The sequence below is a fragment of the Macaca thibetana genome, chromosome 19 (genome assembly GCF_024542745.1).
Source record: "Macaca thibetana thibetana isolate TM-01 chromosome 19, ASM2454274v1, whole genome shotgun sequence".
Classification (NCBI taxonomy): domain Eukaryota; kingdom Metazoa; phylum Chordata; class Mammalia; order Primates; family Cercopithecidae; genus Macaca; species Macaca thibetana.
In genome coordinates, this window is record NC_065596.1 from 35,303,747 (window position 1) to 35,324,235 (window position 20,489).

The window sequence follows — 20,489 nt, forward strand, 5'->3', positions numbered from 1 at the left end:
TTCCAGATTGTAGATTCTTGGAACCTTTCTCAAAGTCCATTGGATGTAAATAGGTGGATTACATCTGTGTTCTTCATTCTGCTCCATTGTTTTACGTGCTTTTCTTTATGCCAGTGTCATACTGTTTTGTTTACTACAGCTCTGTAACATATTTTTAAGTCAGGTAGTGTGATACTCCTGTTTTCTCCTTATACCTTAAAGTCTCAAGATAGTGGGCATCACGTACAATGATTATGGAGAAGGGGATGCCAGGACTCCCAGGGCCCAATATTAGATAACAGAATGTTGGCCAGGAACCAACCTCAAAGATGTCCTTTGAGTAGAACACAGGCATCCTTATTTCCACACCTCTCTCCTGTCCCATGTTCTAGGAAACCCTTCAAGTAGTTGGCCTTCACCCACTGAACCAAGCTTCGAAACTGGTAAGTGAAGGATCCCTCTTACCTCTGCTTTTGAAAACCGGGGAGGTCGAAGCCTTGGATTCAAGCGTTGGCTCAGCACCTCCCAGCTCTGTGATTGTGGGCCTGTCTTCCGCCGTCTCTGAACCCCAGACACTCCAACAACGAAAGGGATCTGAGCCCAGCACAGGGCTCAGTGAAATCTCTTAACCTCTGATTTTCTGCTGCTGACACCTCAGGGTAGAAGGTTGAGTGCAAATCAGACGTTGTTCTCGGGATAAATGTGGTGTTTGTTCTGCCTGCATTCCTAACCAAAGGACAAATGCCTGGGGGCTTGAGAGGGGGAAGGAAGGGGAACATTTTTGAGGGTGGGGTGTTTGTAGAGAAGTTCTACTTGCCAGGGAATGAGCTCCTGTCTGTCATGATCCAATCTTGGTTGACTTAGCAGAGCAAGAGCCTTGCAGTAAGAGAGAACGGAGTTCATCCACGCACATGACACTTCCACTTACTGGCTCAGCCACTGCTCCATGCTCAGGCTGTGCAGTGTGGACCCTTTTCCTATGTTGCCATAACAAATTTCCACAGGCTTCGTGGATGGAAGCCACATTTTTAAAAAATATCTGACGGTGCTGTAGCTCAGAATTATGAAATGCGTCATCTCACTGGGCTAAAATCAAGGTGACGTCAAGGCTGACTTCCCTCTGAAGGTTCCAGGCAAGAATCTGCTTCCTCACTTTTCCAAGCTCCTAGAGGCTCCCACATTCCTTGGCTTCTGGTCCCCATCTTCCTTCCTCAAAGCCCACAAAGGCTGGTCACATCTCTCACATGACATCAGTCAGATCCTTCTTCCTCACCACACCTCTTTCTCTGAATGTTGCTCTGCCTTCTTCCTCATCTTTTAAAGCCCTTGGGATTCTATTGGAATCTATGTTCATGGCATAAAACTTGCCCCCTCACCCAAATCCCCCACCTCACCTCTACTTCCTATCACATTAAGAGACACAGATAGACCGTGGGAAGGTAAAAACTAATATTCTTTGGAGTTCAGATCTTGGACTCAGAGACCAGCGCCAGCACCATCTCGTGGTCACCTTTTATACGAATTCACAGAAGGACAGGTTGTACCAAAGCAATAGATGATGGAGGGGGTTGTCCTTCCTCTGGACTCTCAGGTAGAACAGCAGCCTAATATAGGACTCCCGAGATCACAAAAAGGAGCACGTTCTTCACGAGCTTCATCATTATTTCCTGGCTGTTTGATATATGACAGTTCTACTTCACTTTTTTGATCTTGATTTCATGTTATGCCTTTTCTTGTCGAATGTAATGTGTTTGAGTCAAGAGGGTTGTGGCCGTAGAAATTATAAAGCACATTCACTGTTTATCAATCCCAGTCCAGTCTTCCCAGAGAAGACTCTAAACACCTCCTGTACTGCACCTGGGGCTATGCCAGTTTCTATCACTCACCGTCACTCCAGTGAGACAGAACACACAGAGAATACATGACATAGGCAGGTTCATTACTAACACATAAGCAGCAACTGACAACAGAAGCCTACATTTCAATGTGAGCCAGTACCCCAAGGCTCAGAAAAGCTGCTCGAGACATATGGAGTCACCCCATTTGCACTGCAGCTGGGGGAACCCAGAAAGCAGCCCAGCCTGGGTTTTGTACCCTGGAGCCACAGGAAGCACTGAGCTAAAGCACTGCATGACGTCCTCCTCTGGGAAGAACAGGAAGACAGTCCAGCCTGTTCTGGGACGTTCCTCCTGATCTCAGGATGTTGCCGTCTTAGTCCATTTTTGTGGCTGTAAAACAACACTTGAGCCTGGGTAACTTCTACAGAAAACAGATTTGGTTGGTTCACGGTTCTGCAAGCTGTACAAGAGGCAGGACACCAGCATCTATTTCTGGCTGTGGTCTCAGGCTGCTCCTACTCTGGTAGAAGAGACGGGGTCCTACATGTGCAGAGACCACCGAGATCACACAGCAAGACAGGGAGAAACGGGGTGTGATGGAGCTTCCAAGCTCTTTTTAAGAACCAACTCTCTAGAGTACTAATAAAGGGAGAATTGCTAACCCCGTCATGTGGGGGAACATTAATCTATTTATGATGGATCCACCCCCATGACCCAAACACGTCCCCATAGGCACCACCACCCACACTCAGGGTTAAATTTCAGAGTGAAGTTTGGGGGGGTCAAATATCCATACGATAGCAGGTGTCTCATCGGCACATTCCATGGTTATTATGAAAACTATAACTGAGAAACCAGGAGAAAGCTGGGTCTCCCACCACGTGGGTGCTTGTCCTAAAGAGATGTTTTATGGGGTTGCCTGGCAACCAAGAAATGAGAGACAATCCTCAAAGAGGAACTGCTATGGTGAGCTTCTTATTGGATTCCTATCTTCCTCCAGGTATCGTCAGACACCTACCTGCTGTGATTAGGTACTCGGTGGCCACCATCTTCCTCACCATCCTCCTCTTCTTTCTCCTTCGTTGCTGGTGCTCCGACAAAAAGAGTAAGTCTCAAAAACCAGAGGCCAGAGACCTCAGGGCCATGTAGGGAGGAAGGATGAGGAGGGATGGGAGCACGCAGGTGTGTGTTTCTCACCGGCAGGATGGTCTCTGGCCCAAGGCAGGAGCCACAGAGGCAGAGCTTTCTAGAGAGAGCACCAGACACCCTGTCCCTGCCTTCAGCTCACAGACCATTGCCTGATTCTGAACTGTATCCTCATGTCCCTGCAGCCACTGACATCCAGGAGAAGGTTCCATGACAGGCAGAAAGTGGGAGGCAGAATCACTGGGATGGGAACTGACAGCTCTTCATGGGATGGGCCTTGCACTCAGAGAGACAGAATGTCTGAGTCTGGCTGTTGGCAGCTGAGGGACCTCAGGCACCTAGGACCTCCCGCTGTGTGTTGGGCTCTGCTCATGAAATGATGACCCAGAAGTGCCCTCCCAGCTGTTTTGATGACTCTGTCTCCTACAGATGCTGCTGTAATGGACCCAGAGCCTGCGGGGGACAGAACAGTCAACAGGGAGGTAGGTCCTCCTCGGCCCAGCCTCATGGATATGGTCTTATTCTCTACTAGTCCTGAAGAATGTGAGCCCCTCCCTCACTCAACATTTCCCTCTCTCCAGGACCCTGATGAACAAGACCCTCAGGAGGTGACATACGCACAGTTGGATCACTGCGTTTTCACACGGGGAAAAATCACTCGCCCTTCTCAGAGGCCCAAGACACCCCCAACAGATACCAGCGTGTACATAGAACTTCCAAATGCTGAGCCCAGATCGTTGTCTCCTGCCCACGAGCACCACAGACAGGCCTGGAGGGGTCTTCTAGGGAGACAACAGCCCTGTCTCAAAACCGGCTTCACAGCTCCAGTGCCAGCAGCTGGAATCTGAAGTCTCGACTCTGCATCTTAGAGCATTGCTCTTCCTCACACCACAAATCTGCTGGCTCTCTCTTGCTTACCAATGTCTGTGGTTCCCACTGCCTGCTGGAGAGAAAATGCACTCCTTTGCTTAACCCACAATTCTCCACTTCACTTGACCCCTGCCCACCTCTCCAAACTAACTGACTTGCTTCCTAGTCCTACTTGAGGCTGCAGTCACACTGAGGAGCTCACAATTCCAAACATACAAGAGGCTCCGTCTTAACATGGCACTTAGACACGTGCTGTTCCACCTTCCCTCATGCTGTTCCACCTCCCCTCAGACGATTTTTCAGTCTTCTGTCATCAGTAAACCTTATAAAAATTTGTTGTGATTTCTATGTAGCTCTCTCGTCTTCAAATAAACGTGACTGTCCTCATTCTATAGGTGAGTCTTTTTTTCCCTAAATTTTCTGGTGTTATCATTACTATGTTCATATAACCCCATATGTTCTCCACTGGGTTCTCGCCCCTGGAATCTGAGCTTCTGGAAGAGGTGGAGCCTGATTTGTCTCTGGGACTCCAATTTCCATCCAACGATACAGCACGTAGGCGGTTTCAAGGATCACGAATCAGATGAACAAGTGATATTCTTACTCTCTGCAGACCTGGAAAGCTGGCAGAGCCATTCCAAGATGAAACATCTGTAGAGTCATAGGCCTTGTTGGTCTCATCTCCACGGGGACACATGTCCACACATCATCTTCATACTATAAATACACAGTCGCTCCTCCAGACCTGTGGGGTTTACAGGTGTTTATTGAGCCAACTATAAATCAAAAATATTCAGAGAAAAAATCCACAAAGTTTCAAAAAGCAAAACTATGTTGAATGGACACAAATGAAATGGTATGTAGGCTGTGTCAGGAATTATAAGTAATCTACAGATGATTTCATGTATACAGGAGGATGAACATGGATTATATGCAAACCCTGTGCCATTTCATGTAAGAGGCTTGAGCATCTGCAGATTGTGGTATCTGAGCGGAGATCCTGAAACCAATCACCCACGAATAGTGAAGGACGACTGTATCTAACTTTTATTTCTCAATTTTAAATATAAATCATAAAAAATTTACAATACCAAGATAAAAAACAAGAAGTGTTTTATAGTGTGAGAATACGTGTAGATTTATTTTTTTCTATGCGTAACCCTCGGGCCCATGTTATCTATTGAGAAGACATTCTATTCCTCCTTAAACCACACGGCAGCCTTTGTCAACTCTAACGGGGCTGTGTGTACACGGATGTATTTTAGACACTGTTTGTCTCTGTGTTCACTCTCTTGAGGATGCTGCACATTATGTAGGCTTACACAACCCCTTAAAATTTGGTAGCTGGAGTCCTCTACTTTTTTATTATAGGCTATTTGCTAGGCTTTTTAAAATATTTCTTGAGGCAGAGTCTCACTCTGTCGCCCAGGCTGGACTGCAGTGGCACGATCTCAGCTCACTGCAACTTCCACTTCCCAGCTTCAAGAGATTCTCCTGCCTCAGCCTCTTGAGTAGCTAACATTAGCTCACCACCAGGCACAGCTAATTTTTGTATTTTTAGCAGAGACATGGCTTCACTAAGTTGGCCAGGGAGGTCTCGAACTCCCGACCTCCGTTGATCCGCAAACTTCGGCTTCCCAAAGTCCTGGGGGACGCTTGATTTTCTATAGCATTATGTTACTGGATATTTCTATACAATTTAAAATGAGGGAGGCAGAGAGACAGAGAGAGAGCGAACCATGAGTTGGGGCTCTGGACTCTTGGGTCATGAGACAAATGGTAGATAAAATGACAAAAATCCAGAATTGACATGTTGTGGGTTTTGCTGATAAAGAACAGTTCTAAGATTGTAAACAATTGCATAATCCTTCCCTGGGTATTTAAATCATTTAAACTGGTTCTGCTGTCATACTAGAAATACAAGCATGAAACATCCTAATGGTTTATTCGTCACAATTGCTCTGACAACGTTCATAATACCTATTAGATATTTTGCATATTACACACGGAAAAGAGTTTGAAACACAGATAAAAACAATAAAAATACATAAAAAGTCTTTCACGTCAGCACAGATTTCAGTCACCTCGTGTCCGGGAGGTTGGATCTGAGACGTGTTTTGAGCTGGTCATAGTGAAGGACACAAGGTGTCAGTTCTAGTGAGAACAATTTCCAGGAAGCCATTTTCCACTCTTGAGTGAGCACCCGCTGGGCCTCATGCAAGGTAGGAAGAGCCTGCGTATGTCACCTCCCATGATGTGGTCAGCACGTCAACTGCATGGGCAGGGCGCCAGATAACATCCTGTGCGCTGCTGAGCGGAGCTGGGGCGCGGCCGCCTGTCTGCACCGGCAGCACCATGTCGCTCATAGTCCTCAGCGTGGCGTGTGTTGGTGAGTCCTGGAAGGGAATCGGTGGAGGAAGCACTGGGGTGGTGATCTGGGCCTGGGGTGGAGATATGATCCTGGAGTGGAGATATGGGCCTGGAGTGGAGATATGGGCCTGGAGTGGAGATATGGACCTGGAGTGGGGATACAGGTCTGGAGTGGAGATACAGGTCTGGAGTGGAGATATGGGCCTGGAGTGGAGATATGGGCCTGGGGTACAGATATGGGCCTGGAGTGGAGATCTGGGCCTGGAGTGGATATCTGGGCCTGGAGTGGAGATATGGGCCTGGAGGGGAGATCTGAGCCTGGAGTGGAGATATGGTCCTGGAGGGGAGATCTGGGCCTGGAGTGGAGATCTGAGCCTGGAGTGGAGATACGGGCCTGGAGTGGAGATACAGGTCTGGAGTGAAGATATGGGCCTGGAGGGGAGATCTGGGCCTGGAGTGGAGATATGGTCCTGGAGGGGAGATCTGGGCCTGGATTGGAGATATGGGCCTGGATTAGAGATATGGGCCTGGAATGGAGATCTGGGCCTGGAGTGGAGATATGGGCCTGGAGGGGAGATCTGGGCCTGGAGAGGAGATATGGGCCTGGAGTGGAGATCTGGGCCTGGAGTGGAGATACAGGCCTGGAGTGGAGATATGGGCCTGGAGTGGAGATACAGGTCTGGAGTGGAGATCTGGGCCTAGTGTGGAGATATGGGCCTGGCATGGACAGATGGGCCTGGAGTGGAGATCTAGGCCTGGAGTGGAGATATGGGCCCAGAGTGATGATATGGGCCTGGAGTGGAGATCTGGGCCTGGAGTGGAGATCTGGGCCTGGAGCGGAGATATGGGCCCGGAGTGGTGATATGGGCCTGGGGTAGAGATATGGGCCTGGAGTGGAAATCTGGGCCTGGGGTGGAGATATGGGCCTGGGATAGAGACATGGGCCTGGCATGGAGGGATGGGCCTGGGGTGGAGATCTGGGTCTGGAGTGGAAATTTTGGCCTGGAGTAGAGATATGGGCCTGGGGTGGAGATCTGGGTCTGGAGTGGAGATTTGGGTCTGGAGTGGAGATTTGGGTCTGGAATGGAGACATGGGCCTGGCATGGAGGGATGGGCCTGGAGTGGACATATGGGCCTGGAGTGGAGATATGGGCCTGGAGTGGAGATATGGACCTGGAGTTGGGATACAGGTCTGGAGTGGAGATACAGGTCTGGAGTGGAGATATGGGCCTGGAGTGGAGATATGGGCCTGGGGTAGAGATATGGGCCTGGAGTGGAGATTTGGGTCTGGAAAGGCGACATGGGCCTGGCATGGAGGGATGGGCCTGGAGTGGAGATATGGGCCTGGAGTGGAGATATGGGCCTGGAGTGGAGATATGGACCTGGAGTGGAGATCAGGGCCTGGAGTGGAGATCTGGGCCTGGGGTGGAGATATGGGCCTGGGGTGGAGATCTGGGTCTGGAGTGGAGATATGGGCCTGGTGTGGAGATATGGGCCTGGGGTAGAGATATGGGCCTGGAGTGGAGATCTGGGCCTGGAGTGGAGATATGGGCCTGGAGTGGAGATCTGGGCCTGGAGTGGAGATCTGGGCCTGGGGTGGAGATATGGGCCTGGGGTGGAGATCTGGGTCTGGAGTGGAGATCTGGGCCTGGGGTGGAGATCTGGGTCTGGAGTGGAGATCTGGGCCTGGAGTGGAGATCTGGGCCTGGCATGGAGGGATGGGCCTGGGGTGGAGATATGGGCCTGGGTTGGAGATCTGGGTCTGGAGTAGAGATATCAGCATGGAGTGGACATGTGGGCCTGTTGTGTAGATCTACCCCTGGAGTGGAGATCTGGATCAGGAGTCTGGGTCTCTGGGCAGCTGAGATCCCTGCTGCGGGGGCAGGTAGGCAGCCAGGGTGAGTTTACCTTCAGCCCAGCAAGGGCCTGGCTACCCAGACACATAGTCCCATGGGGGCAGCACAGGAGGCCCTGGTTTGCCTGCAGATGGATCATCGACCATGATCTTTCTTTCCAGGGTTCTTCTTGGTCCAGACGGCCTGTCCATACACGGGTGAGTCCTTCCCCAAACCTTAGGGTGTCATCTCCCCACCTAAGAGGATTTTCCTGAAACAAGAGGGAAGTCCTGTCGGAGAGTCTCTCATAAACTAAGAAGGGGGGACCCTGGGGTGCTCGGCTCACACTTCTGACCTCGTCCTCTCTGGCCTTTCTTACCCTTGGCTGAGTCAAGCTCTGTGAAGAGCAGGGTGAGCTTGGGGTGCTCCAAGCTGAGGTGTGCAGGGAGGAAGTGGTGTCAGCAGCTGAGGAAGGGAGGGAAGCAGTGCTAGGAACAGCAGGTCCTCTGAGGACAAAGGTGTAACTCACACCCTCCAGTGTTTCCATGACGGTCAGGGCTGCAGTGTGGCTGCTGTCCTTCTACCAGAAGAGGTGGGGAAACCACAGCCATGACCCTGACATTCCAAATCTTCTGATGGGGGTTCGGTTCATGCACTGGCCTGATATTCCATTCACAAAGGACACGCCCTCCATGCCATGTCTACTTTGTGTTTTTCTATGTGAGTAATCTTGCAGTATTAAAATCTAGTAAGAGTCCCTTATTCAGCACTTGTTCAAAGTTCTCAGCTGACACCTTTGTTGTAGGGAGACGCCGTGTCTATGTGGGATGGGTCCTTCCTGTAGCCCTGGATACCCAGGTGTGGTAGGAGCCTTAGAAACATGGAAAGGGGAACAATCTTCTGAGCACACGGAGGGAGGGGCGGCTCCACATCCTCCTCTCTAAGGCGGCCCCTCCTTTTCCCCCAGGTGGTCAGGACAAGACCTTCCTGTCTGCCTGGCCCAGCGCTCTGGTGCCTCAGGGAGGACACGTGACTCTTCGGTGTCACTATCGTGGTGGGTTTAACAACTTCACTCTGTACAAAGACGACAGAAGCCACATTCCCATCTTCCACAGCAGAATATTCCAGGAGAGCTTCCTCATGGGCCCTGTGACCCCGGCACACGCAGGGACCTACAGATGTCGGGGTTCATACCCGCACTCCCTCACTGAGTGGTCGACTCCCAGCAACCCCCTGGCGATCAGGGTCACAGGTCAGAGGACTCCTGTCTGGGCTTCTCCTTGTCCCACCTCCTGAATCCCAGAGCTTCTACTGGGGGTGTCCGTCAGGGTCCCATCACCCAGGACATGACTGTCTTTGGGGTACAGGGGAATTGAATACAGGGAAATGGGTGCTGTGATGGGAAGAATAACTGTCCCCAATATGGCTACATTCTAATCCCTGGAGCGTGTGACTATTTATGTTATAGGGCAGGGGACTGAAGGGGAAGACGGAGCTCAGGTTGTTGATGAGTTGACCTTGAGATGGGGAGACGGCCTGGACTGTCCCACTGGGCTCAGTGGAATCACAAGGGTCCTCGTGACAGGAGGAAGAAAAGGAGAGTGGGGATTAGAGCAGCGTCGTGGGAGACTCCATCAGCCACTGTGGGCTTTGAAGGTGGAGGAAGGCCACGAGTCACAATGGCAGGTGGCCTCTACGGGCTGGAGAAGTCAAGAGAACCGCTCTGCTGAGTCTCCAGAGGGAACGCAGTTGTGTAGATGACTTGATTTTAGCCCAGGGAGAACTGGATCCAATTTCTGTCTCCAGAAGTGGAAGGGTCAGTGTGTTCTCTCCTGCTGCCATGTTTGGGATAATTTTCTGCAGCAGTAACAGGAAACCAACACAGGAACATGGTCAAGGACGAGTTAGGAAACCAAACAACGATAGCCGGGCATGGTGGTGGGCGCGAGTAAACCAATGACTGAATTCAATCGCTTGAATCCAGGAGGCAGAAGTTGCAGTGAGCCAAGACCACACCACTACACTCCAGCCTGGGTGAAAAAGTGACACTCTGCCTCAAAAATCAATTAATTAATCAATTAATTAAAGAAACCAAACAAGGAGAAGGTTGGAAACCCTAAGATCAGGAAGGGCAGGACGCTGATGCCACCAACAGTCTCCATCCACATAGGGAGGGGTCGATGCTCCTCGAACCAGCACCAGGAGCCACCCTGTGGAAGCTGAGGCCATGAAGAAGGCACAGGCATGGCAGGAGAGGCTCCCAATCCCCACCAGGAACAGGGGGTGTGGACACTGGTGCCTGCCTTACTGATCAGTTCATTCCTCCTGCCAGGGACTCCAGTTTGTCCAAAAGAGATTGAACCAGGCTGTTAAGAGCCTGGACATGCAGCCTGCCATGGTTCCTCTTCCACCCCCACACAGACAGGAGGAAAGAGATGAGTGGGAAACAGATACAGCAGCCTAAGAGATGAGGCTGAGTCCAGTGGGAAGGGCGTCCAAGGCTACTAGAGACAGACGGACAGAGAAGAGGGAGGGACACAGATGGAGGGACCTGCACCAGGGGATAAAAGACAGGGAGACACAGAGAGGGAGGAAAGAGACAGACAGCCGGGAGGGGAACCCTCACTCGTTCCAGGTGCCATGGATATGATGACAAAGGGAGACGCCTTCTAAACTCACAACCTCTCTTTCTAGGAGTCCACAAAAAGCCTTCCCTCCTGGCCCTCCCAGGTCCCCTGGTGAAATCAGGAGAGACGGTCACCCTACAATGTTCCTCAGATACCGTGTTTGAGCACTTCTTTCTGCATCGTGAGGTGACCCTTGAGGAGCCCTTGCACCTTGTTGGAGAGCTCCACGGTGGGGGTTCCCAGGCCAACTATTCCATCAATTCCATGATGTATACCCTTGCAGGGACCTTCAGATGCTACGGTTCTTTTACTCACTCCCCCTATGTGTTGTCAGCTCCCAGTGACCCCCTGGACATCGTGATCACAGGTGAGAGTGTCCGGACATTCTTCTCATTGTCACTGGGACACAGAGTGAATGATCCAGGACTTGGAAGCCCCAGGTGGTCATGAGGAAGATGAGTGTGGGATTTTATGGAGAGAGACTGACTTGGCGAGGTCTGTACCAACAGAGACAGAGAAACAGGAGACACAAGTACAGACCAGGTGTCATAACAGAGGACAGACACAGGAGCCATACAGGGAGGTAGAAAAGAGAGAAAGAGTTAAAGGGGACACCCAGACACACAGACATGTCCCAGAGAGAGGCGTCCTTCTGTGCTGACTTTGCTCAGATACCTGGCACAGGTTACAAACTTCATTTCTGTATTACCTTCACAAAGCGTTTCTACCAGGAGAACCCAAGGACACCCATATTTCTGTCCTGAGTCAGCCCCTGTGGCCTCAGACCTTGTGGCACCTACAGATGCCGTGTTTGTTCTGACACCTCTGCCTTCCGTGCAGGGGACAGTCATCATCCCAGGATATCGTGGCCCCAGAACACCAACCCCTGTATGCTGTGTGTACTTGGGGTCCCCACACTGGATTCTGAGGCTCATATTCCACATAACCCCACATATGATAGGATTCCTGAGAGACACAGAGAGAAATCAGGAACATCAAAAAGCAAAGACATAAACACACAGAGAATGAGCTAGAGGAAGGGGACTGAGAGACTCACAGACACATAAAGAGACAGAAAAGTGGGCAGAGGAGTGGAGAGAATGATGGAAGGCAGGAGAGAAAAGCTCCAAAATCAGAACCCTGAAGGCGGGGGGCACAAAGACAGAGAAAGATAAAGATGTGGGGATGGATTGCAGAGATTCCAAATAGAACTAGAGAGACTGAGAGGCAGAGAAAGACAAGGAGATGGAGAGAGACAGATGGTAGATGGATAGATAGACAGATATAGAGAGATGATAAATAGGTAGATCATAGATAATGGATGGGTTATAGATACATAGATGGTGATTGATAGATAGATGATACGTGGAGATGATGATGATGATAGATAGATAGATAGATCGATAGATAGATAGAGAGATAGATAGACACATAGATAGGTACACAGATACGTAGATGATACATAGAGACAGAGAGGCAGACAGATAGAGAGGGAATAGACAGATGTTACATAGATATAGATAATAGATGGTGGATAGATAGAGAGACAGACAATTGATAGAGAGATAAATGATACATAGATATAGATTACAGATAGATAATTGATAGATTGACAGGTAGCAGATAGATAGATAGATAGATAGATAGATAGATAGATAGATAGATAGATCGATAGATAATAGATAGAAATGTTCAGAAGGTTATGAACAAAACAGAAAGTGAGAAACTCAGAATTAAAGAAAAAGGAAGATCAAGTCAACAATCCAAGGAGGATCATAGAGAAGAAAACAATACAAAAAGGGAAAACACACCACGGGCTGGGGAAGTGAGGTCAGAGACCTAGAGAGACAGAAAAGGTGGAAGGTGGAAACAGACATGAAGAGAGATGGGGTGGAGGGTGAGAGAGAGCATTAGCATAGAGCAGAAGAGTGAGTTCTCAGCTCAGATGTGAGGGGAGCTGTGACAAGGAAGAACCTCCATGAAGAAACTGCCTCTTCTCCTTCCAGGTCTATATGAGAAACCTTCTCATATAGAGCAGCCCAGCCGGGCCCCACAGTGCAGGCAGGAGAGAATGTGACCTTGTCCTGCAGCTCCCGGCGCTCCTTTGACATGTACCATCTATCCAGGGAGGGGGAGGCCTGTGGACTTAGTCTCTCTGCAGTGCAAAGCGTCAACGGAACATTCCAGGGCGACTTCCCTCTGGGCCCTGCCACCCATGGAGGAACCTACAGATGCTTCGGTTCTTTCCGTACCACACCCTACAAGTGGTCAGACCCGAGTGACCCACTGCCCGTTTCTGTCACAGGTGAGGAAACCCCATGCCTGTCCCATGTCTTATGATCCCAGAGCCATAGCTGAGGAACTTGCTGCTGATGATGGAGAGAAGCATGGACAGGTTCAGAGAGAAGACCAAGCCTTGGTGTGAGGGTGGGATCAGGAGGCAGGATGGCAGAGAGGGCACCTCCAAACTCTCCTGCATGGCCTGCGTGGTGGTCCGCGGTCAGGGCTCCAGGCACCCAGGCAGATGGAGAAACTGGTCAGGACAGACCCAGAGGAGGGAGACTGGGCTCAGTTTGGGGAGATCAGAGGTTCCCTCAGCATTTGTTTTGCTTGTCATATTGATAAAAGCCATTTTAATGGGGTGAGATGAAAATTCATTGTGATTTTTCATTTGTATTTCTCTGATGATGAGTGATACTGAACACTTTCATACACATGATGGCCATTTATATGTTTTGTTTGTGGAGAAATGTGTGTTCAAGTTCAATAATGGCCATTTATATGTTTTGTTTGTGGAGAAATGTGTGTTCAAGTCTTTTGCTCATTTTTAATTAAATTATTTGTTTTATTGAGTTATGTGAGCTTCCAGTTATAAATCCCATCTCAGATGCATAGTCTGCAAATATTTGCTCCCATTCTGTGGGTTGTCTCTTCACTTTGTTGGTTGCTTATTTTGCAGTGCAGAAGCTGCTTAGTTTGATGTAATCCCTATGGTCCATTTTTTGCTTTGATTACTTGTGTTTCTGAGGTTTTAAACAAAATGCCTTTTCTCAGACAAATGTCCTGAAGCATTTCCCCAATATTTTCTTCTATGTGTTTCATAGGTTTAGGATTTAGACTCATGTATTTAATCCATTTGGATTTGACTTTTGTGAATGGGGAGAGGTAGAGGTGCAGTTTCATTCCCTGCATGCAGATAACCCGTTTTCCCCACATCGTTTATTGAAAAGACTGTCCTTTCCTGATTGTAGGTTCTTGACACTTTTGTCAAAATGCATTGGATTGGCTGGGCATGGTGGCTCACACCTGCAATCCCAGCACTTTCAGAGGCTAAGGTGGGTGGATCACCTGAGACCAGGAGTTCAAGGCCCACCGGGCCAACATAGTAAAACCCTGTCTCCACTAAAAGTACAAAAATTACCTGAGCATGGTGGTCAGCACCTGTAATACCATTACTCGAGAGTGTGAAGCAAGAGAATTGCTTGAATTCAGGAGACGGAGGTTGCTGTGAGCCGAGATTGCACCTCTACACTCCAGCCTGGGTGACAGAGCAAGATTCCATCTAAAAAAAAAAAAAAAGCCGTTGAATGTAGACACATAGATTATATCTGTGTTCTTCATTTTACTCCATTGTTCTATGCACTTTTCTTTATGCCAACGTCATGCTGTTTTGTTTACTACCGCTCTGTAACATATTTTAAGTCAGGTAATGTGATGTTCCTGTTTTCCCTCTATATCTTAAAGTCTCGAGACAATGGGTAACACATACAAAAATTATAGAGAAGAGGATCCCAGGATTCCCAGAGCCTAGTGTTGGATAACACAGTGTTGGCCATGAACTAACCTCAAAGATTTCCCTTGAGTAGAGGACAGGCACCCTCATTTCCTCACCTCTCTCCTGTCTCTATTCTAGGAAACCCTTCACGTACTTGGCCTTCACCCACTGAACCAAACTCCAAAACTGGTGAGTAAAGAATCCCTCTTATCTCTGCTTTTGGAAACCTGGGGAGGTGGAAGCCTTGGATTCAAGCCTTGGCTCAGCACCTCCCAGCTCTGATTGTGGGCCTGTCTTCCACCATCTCTCTGAACTCCAGACACTCCAACAGCAAAAGGGATCTTGGCCCAGCACAGGGCTCCGTGAAGTCTCTTAATCTCTAATTTTCTTTAGCTGAGACCTCCTACAAGCTGGAAAAATGATTGCAAATCTGACATCCTTCTCAGGAAAAATGCAGTGTTTGTTCTCCCTGCATTCCTAACTGGAGGATAAATTCCTGGGGGCTTGAAAGAGGGAAGGGAAGGGAACATCTAATGAGGGTGATGTGTTTCAGAGAAGTTCCACTTGCCAAGGAATGAGCTCCTGTTGGTCATGAGGCAACCCTGGCTGACTCAGCAGAGCAAGAGCCTTGAGTAACAGAGAACAGAGCTCATGCACGCACACTTCGACTCACTGACTCATTCAGCCATGGCCCCATGCTCAGGCTGTGCAGTTAGAATCCTTTCCTGTTGTTGCCATAACAAATTTCCACAGAATTGGTGGATGAAAACAAAACGGCTTTTTAATTAACTTACAGTGCTATAGCTCAAAGGATGAAATGCATCTCACTGGGCTAAAATCAAGGTGACAGCAAGGCTGCCTTCCCTCCGAAGGTTCCAGGCGAGAATCTGCTCTTCACATGTCCCAGTTTCTAGAGGCTCCCACGGTCCTTGGCTCCTGGTCCCCTTCCTCCTTCCTCAAAACCCACAAAGACTGGTCACGACTCACATGGCATCACTCAGACCCTTCTTCCTTGTCCACGCCTCTTTCTCTGCCTTCTTCCTCATCTTTTAAGGACTTTGGGATTATATTGCATTCACCAAGATAATCCATCATCATCTCCCTAATATCATCCAGGATACCCTCCTTTTCAGTTCAGCTGATTAGCAACCATAATTCCATCTGCAATCTTCATTCCTCCTCTCCATGTAAAATCACATATTCACAAGGTATGAAGGCTAGGACAGGGACATTTTTGGGGTGGGATGGATTCTCCTGTCTTCCACAAATAGTAAACAGGATGCATTTGGCCTGTGCTCTTGGGACACTGACGTTGCAGATGGGTAAACGAGAGGAAAGAAAATGAATGCACAAGTGGACCTTTAGATGGCTGATCTATTGGGAAATATCTGTGCATAAAATCTATTTATTTGTTTATTTTTTTTTTTCTTTTTTTTTTATTAAGACAGAGTCTCACTCTATCCCCTACACTGGAGTGCAGTGTCATGATCTTGGCTCACTGCAACCTCCTGGGTTCAAGTGATTCTCCTGCCTCAGCCTCTCGAGCAGCTTGGATTACAGGCACCCGCCACCACACCTGGCCAATTCTTTTTGTAGATTTTTGGTAGAGACGATGTTTCACCATGTTGCCCAGTCTATCTCCAACTCCCAATCTAAAGTAATCCGACCGCCTCAGCCTCCCAAAGTGCTGGGATTATAGGCGTGAACCACGGCACCCAGCCAGAATTTAAAATAAATAATAGATAATGCTGAGTGTATAATTTCAGGTGACAGAGAAGGTCTCACTAATCACATATTTGTGATGTTAATGAAAAAAATGGAAGACTGGCGGAAAGATTTTCCAAACACAGCTATCAGCCGTGAAGGCACAAAGGTGAAAACAATCTTATGTGGAAGGAAGAGGTTCTGCCTGAAACGCTGGGATGAGATGGGGAGAATTACAAGACCACTGGAAGGACAGAAGAGCACACTGGGCACACAGGAAACTAAGGAGGACAAGGAGTGTGTGTTTTATACTCACAGCCCTTGGATTCACCTCGGGCTAACTAGGAATCCCTACATGATTAATAGTGACTGACATGAACATAAGGGAGGCCCAGGTGCGTAACTGGAATCTAGGAGACCGTGGAAAAGGCGGTTCCCGCCCCACTGGTGAAACGTGGTGCTGACTTAGACACTGAGTAGATGAAGTGGATGGATACAGGATATGTTTGTGAGGTAGAATCATTTGCAGGGAGGACTTGTTGGGTTTGATTTTTCCTAGTTGTTTATTCCTTGCTTCATTAATTTCTTTCTGAGATTTATTTCTCCTACATGTAAATCAATACCTGGCAGAGGAGTGATAGAAAGACAAGGCATGGTGCAAACGAAGGGACCTATTACAGCATAATATACAAGGCTGTGAATGGTGGCTCATGCCTCTAACCCAGCTACTTAGCCGCCCACCACGACGCCCGGCTAATTTTTTGTGTTTTTAGTAGAAACGGGGTTTCATCGTGTTAGCCAGGATGATCTCGATCTCCTGACCTTGTGATCCGCCCATCTTGGCCTCCCAAAGTGCTGGGATGACAGGCGTGAGCCACTGCGCCCGGCCCCAAGCTCTTTTTAACAACCAGCTGTCCAGAGTACTAATAGAGGGAGAACTTGCTAACCCCGTCGTGTGGGAAAGCATTGATCTATTCATGGTGATTCCACCTCCATGACCCAAACACCTCCCAAGAGGCCCAACCTCCCACACTGGGGGTTAAATTTCAATGTGAGGTTTCAAGGGGTCAAACATCTAAACTAAAGCAGTTGTATGTTCAGCAGGTTCCATGGTGACTGTAACTGAGAGAGCAGGAGGAAGCTGGGTCTCCCGCCATCGGGCCGCTTGTCCTAAGGAGACATTCCACATGGTTACCTGTCAATCAAGAAACGAGAGACAATCCATAAGAAGGAACTGCTATGATTAGCTTCTTATTGGAGTCTCTTCTTCCTCCAGGTATCCCCAGACACCTGCATGTTCTGATTGGGACCTCAGTGGCCATGATCCTCTTCACCATCTTCTTCTTTCTCCTGCATCGCTGGTGCTCCAACAAAAAGAGTAAGTCTCACGAAGCAGAGGCCACAGACCTCAGGGCCGTGTGGGGAAGCGGGATGGGAGCACGCGGGTGTGTGTTCCTCACCGGCAGGATGGTCTCTGGCCCAAGGCAGGAGCCACAGAGGTAGAGCTTTCTAGAGAGAGCACCAGACACCCTGTCCCTGCCTTCAGCTCACAGACCATTGCCTGATTCTCAACTGTATCCTCATGTCCCTGCAGCCACTGACATCCAGGAGAAGGTTCCATGACAGGCAGAAAGTGGGAGGCAGAATCACTGGGATGGGAACTGACAGCTCTTCATGGGATGGGCCTTGCACTCAGAGAGACAGAATGTCTGAGTCTGGCTGTTGGCAGCTGAGGGACCTCAGGCACCTACAGTCTCCCACTGCGTGTTGGGCTCTGCACATGAAATGAGGACCCAGACGTGTCCTCCCAGCTGTTTTGATGACTTTTGTCTCCTACAGATGCTGCTGTAATGGACCAAGAGCCTGCTGGGGACAGAACAGTGAACAGGGAGGTAGGTCCTCCTCGGCCCAGACTCGTAAATACTGCTTTATTCCCTAATAGTCCTGAAGAATGTGAGCCCCTCCCTCACTCAACATTTCCCTCTCTCCAGGACTCTGATGAACCAGACCCTCAGGAGGTGACATACGCACAGTTGGATCACCGCGTTCTCACACAAGGAAAAATCACTCGCCCTTCTCAGAGGCCCAAGAGACCCCCAACAGATACCAGCGTGTACACGGAGCTTCCAGATGCTGAGCCCAGATCGAAAGTTGTCTTCTATCCATGAGCACCACCATCAGGCCTTGAAGGGGTCTTCTAGGGAGACAACAGCCCTGTCTCAAAACCGGCTTCAGAGCTCCAGTGTACCAGCCGCAGGAATCTGAAGGTGTGAGTCTGCATCTTAGGGCGTCGCTCTTCCTCACACCACGAATCTGAACGTGCCTCTCTCTTGCTTACAAATGTCTAAGGTCCCCATTGCCTGCTGGAAAGAAAACACACTCCTTTGCTTAGCCCACAATTCTCCACTTCACTTGACCCCTACCCACCTCTCCAACCTTACTGGCTTACTTCCTAGTCCTACTGGAGGCTGCAGTCACACTGAGGAACTCACAGTTCCAAACATACAAGAGGCTCCCTCTTAACACAGCACTTAGACACGTGCTGTTCCATCTTCCCTCATGCTGTTCCACCTCCCCCTAGACTATCTTTCAGCCTTCGGTCAGCAGTGAAACTTATAAATTTGTTTATCATTTCAACGTAGCTCTCTCCTCTTCAAATAAACACGTCTGCCCTCATCCTTTAGATAATGTGACTCTTTATTCGCCGAAAGTTTCTGGTGTTATCGTTACTATGTCCATATAGCCCCACATGTTCTCCATTGGGTTCTCACCTCTGGACTCTGAGCTTCTGGAAGAAGGTGGAGCCTGATTTGTCTCTGGAACACCAATTTCCATCCAACGATGCAGTGCATAGGAGGTTGCAAGGATCGTGAATCAGATGAACAAGTGATATTCTTACTCTCTGCAGACCTGGAAAGCTGGCAGAGTCATTCCAAGATGAAACATCTGTAGAGTCATAGGCCTTGTTAGTCTCATCTCCACGGGGACACACGTCCACACATCATCTTCATACTATAAATACACAGTCGCTCCTCCAGACCTGTGGGGTTTACAGAAACCAACTATAAATCAAATATATTCAGAGAATAAATCTACAAAGTTTCTAAGAGCAAAACTATGTTGAATGGACACAAATGGAATGGTGTGTAGGCTGTGTCAGGAATTATAAGTAATCTAGAGATGATTTCATGTATACAGGAGGATGAACATGGGTTATATGCAAACCCTGTGCCATTTTATGTAAGAGGCTTGAGCATCTGCAGGTTGTGGTATCTGAGCAGAGATCCTGAAACCAATCGCCCACGAATAGCGAAGGACGATTGTATCTAACTTTTATTTCTCAATTTTAAATATAAATCATAAAAAATTTACAACAACAAGATAAAAAGCAAGAAGTGGTTTATACTGTAAGAATACGTGTAGATTTATTTTTTTCTATGCGTAACCCTTGGGCCCATTTTATCTATGAAGAAGACATTCTATTCCTCCTTAAACCACACGGCAGCCTTTGTCAACTCTAACGGGGCTGTGTGTGCACGGATGTATTTTAGACACTGTTTTCCAATAAGGGGCTCTCTGCGTTCACTCTCTTGAGGATGCTGCACATTCCGTAGGCTTATACAAACCCTTACAATTTGGTAGCTGGAGTCCTCTAGTTTCTTATTATAGGTTATTTGCTACGCTTTTTTTATATTTCTTGAGGCAGAGTCTCGCTCTGTCGCCCAGGCTGGACTGCAGTGGCACGATCTCGGCTCACTGCAACTTCCACCTCCCAGATTCAAGCGATTCTCCTGCCTCAGCCTCTTGAGTAGCTGGCATTACAGGTGCCCACCACCAGGCATGGCTAATTTTTGTATGTTTAGCAGAGACATGGTTTCTCTAAGTTGGCCAGGGAGGTCTCGAACTCCCGACCTCCACTGATCCACCCACCTCGGCTTCCCAAAGTGCTGGGGGACACTTGATTTTCTATAGCATTATGTTACTGGATATTTCCATACAATTTAAAATGAGGGAGGCAGAGAGACAGAGAGAGAGCGAACCATGAGTTGGGACTCTGGACTCTCGGGTCATGAGACAAATTGTAGATAAACTGACAAAAATTAAAAATTCACATGTTGTGGGTTTTCCTGATAAAGAACAGTTCTAAGACTGTAAATAATGGCATAATCCTTCCCTGGGTATTTAAATCATTTAAACTGGTTCTGCTGTCATACTAGAAATACAAGCATGAAACATCCTAATGGTTTATTCGTCACAATTGCTCTGACAACGTTCATAATACCTATTAGACATTTCGCATATTATACACGGAGAAGAGTTTGAAGCACAGATAAAAACAACAGAA

At 48.5% G+C, this 20,489-nt stretch overlaps 1 protein-coding gene and 1 pseudogene across 1 annotated transcript in view; both read left to right on the forward strand.

Moving 5' to 3' along the window:
- LOC126941690 (uncharacterized) overlaps positions 1-4,173 on the forward strand; it is a 41,085-nt gene extending 36,912 nt beyond the window's left edge. The window contains 5 exon segments of the mRNA XM_050768357.1: positions 372-422; positions 2,818-2,922; positions 3,393-3,445; positions 3,545-3,728; positions 3,731-4,173. Coding sequence (XP_050624314.1) covers positions 372-422; positions 2,818-2,922; positions 3,393-3,445; positions 3,545-3,728; positions 3,731-3,987 — 650 coding nt within the window. The 3' untranslated portion in view covers positions 3,988-4,173.
- A 2,015-nt stretch (positions 4,174-6,188) lies between these two features.
- On the forward strand, positions 6,189-18,811 carry LOC126943224 (killer cell immunoglobulin-like receptor 3DL2; annotated as a pseudogene).
- Positions 18,812-20,489: the final 1,678 nt, after the last annotated feature.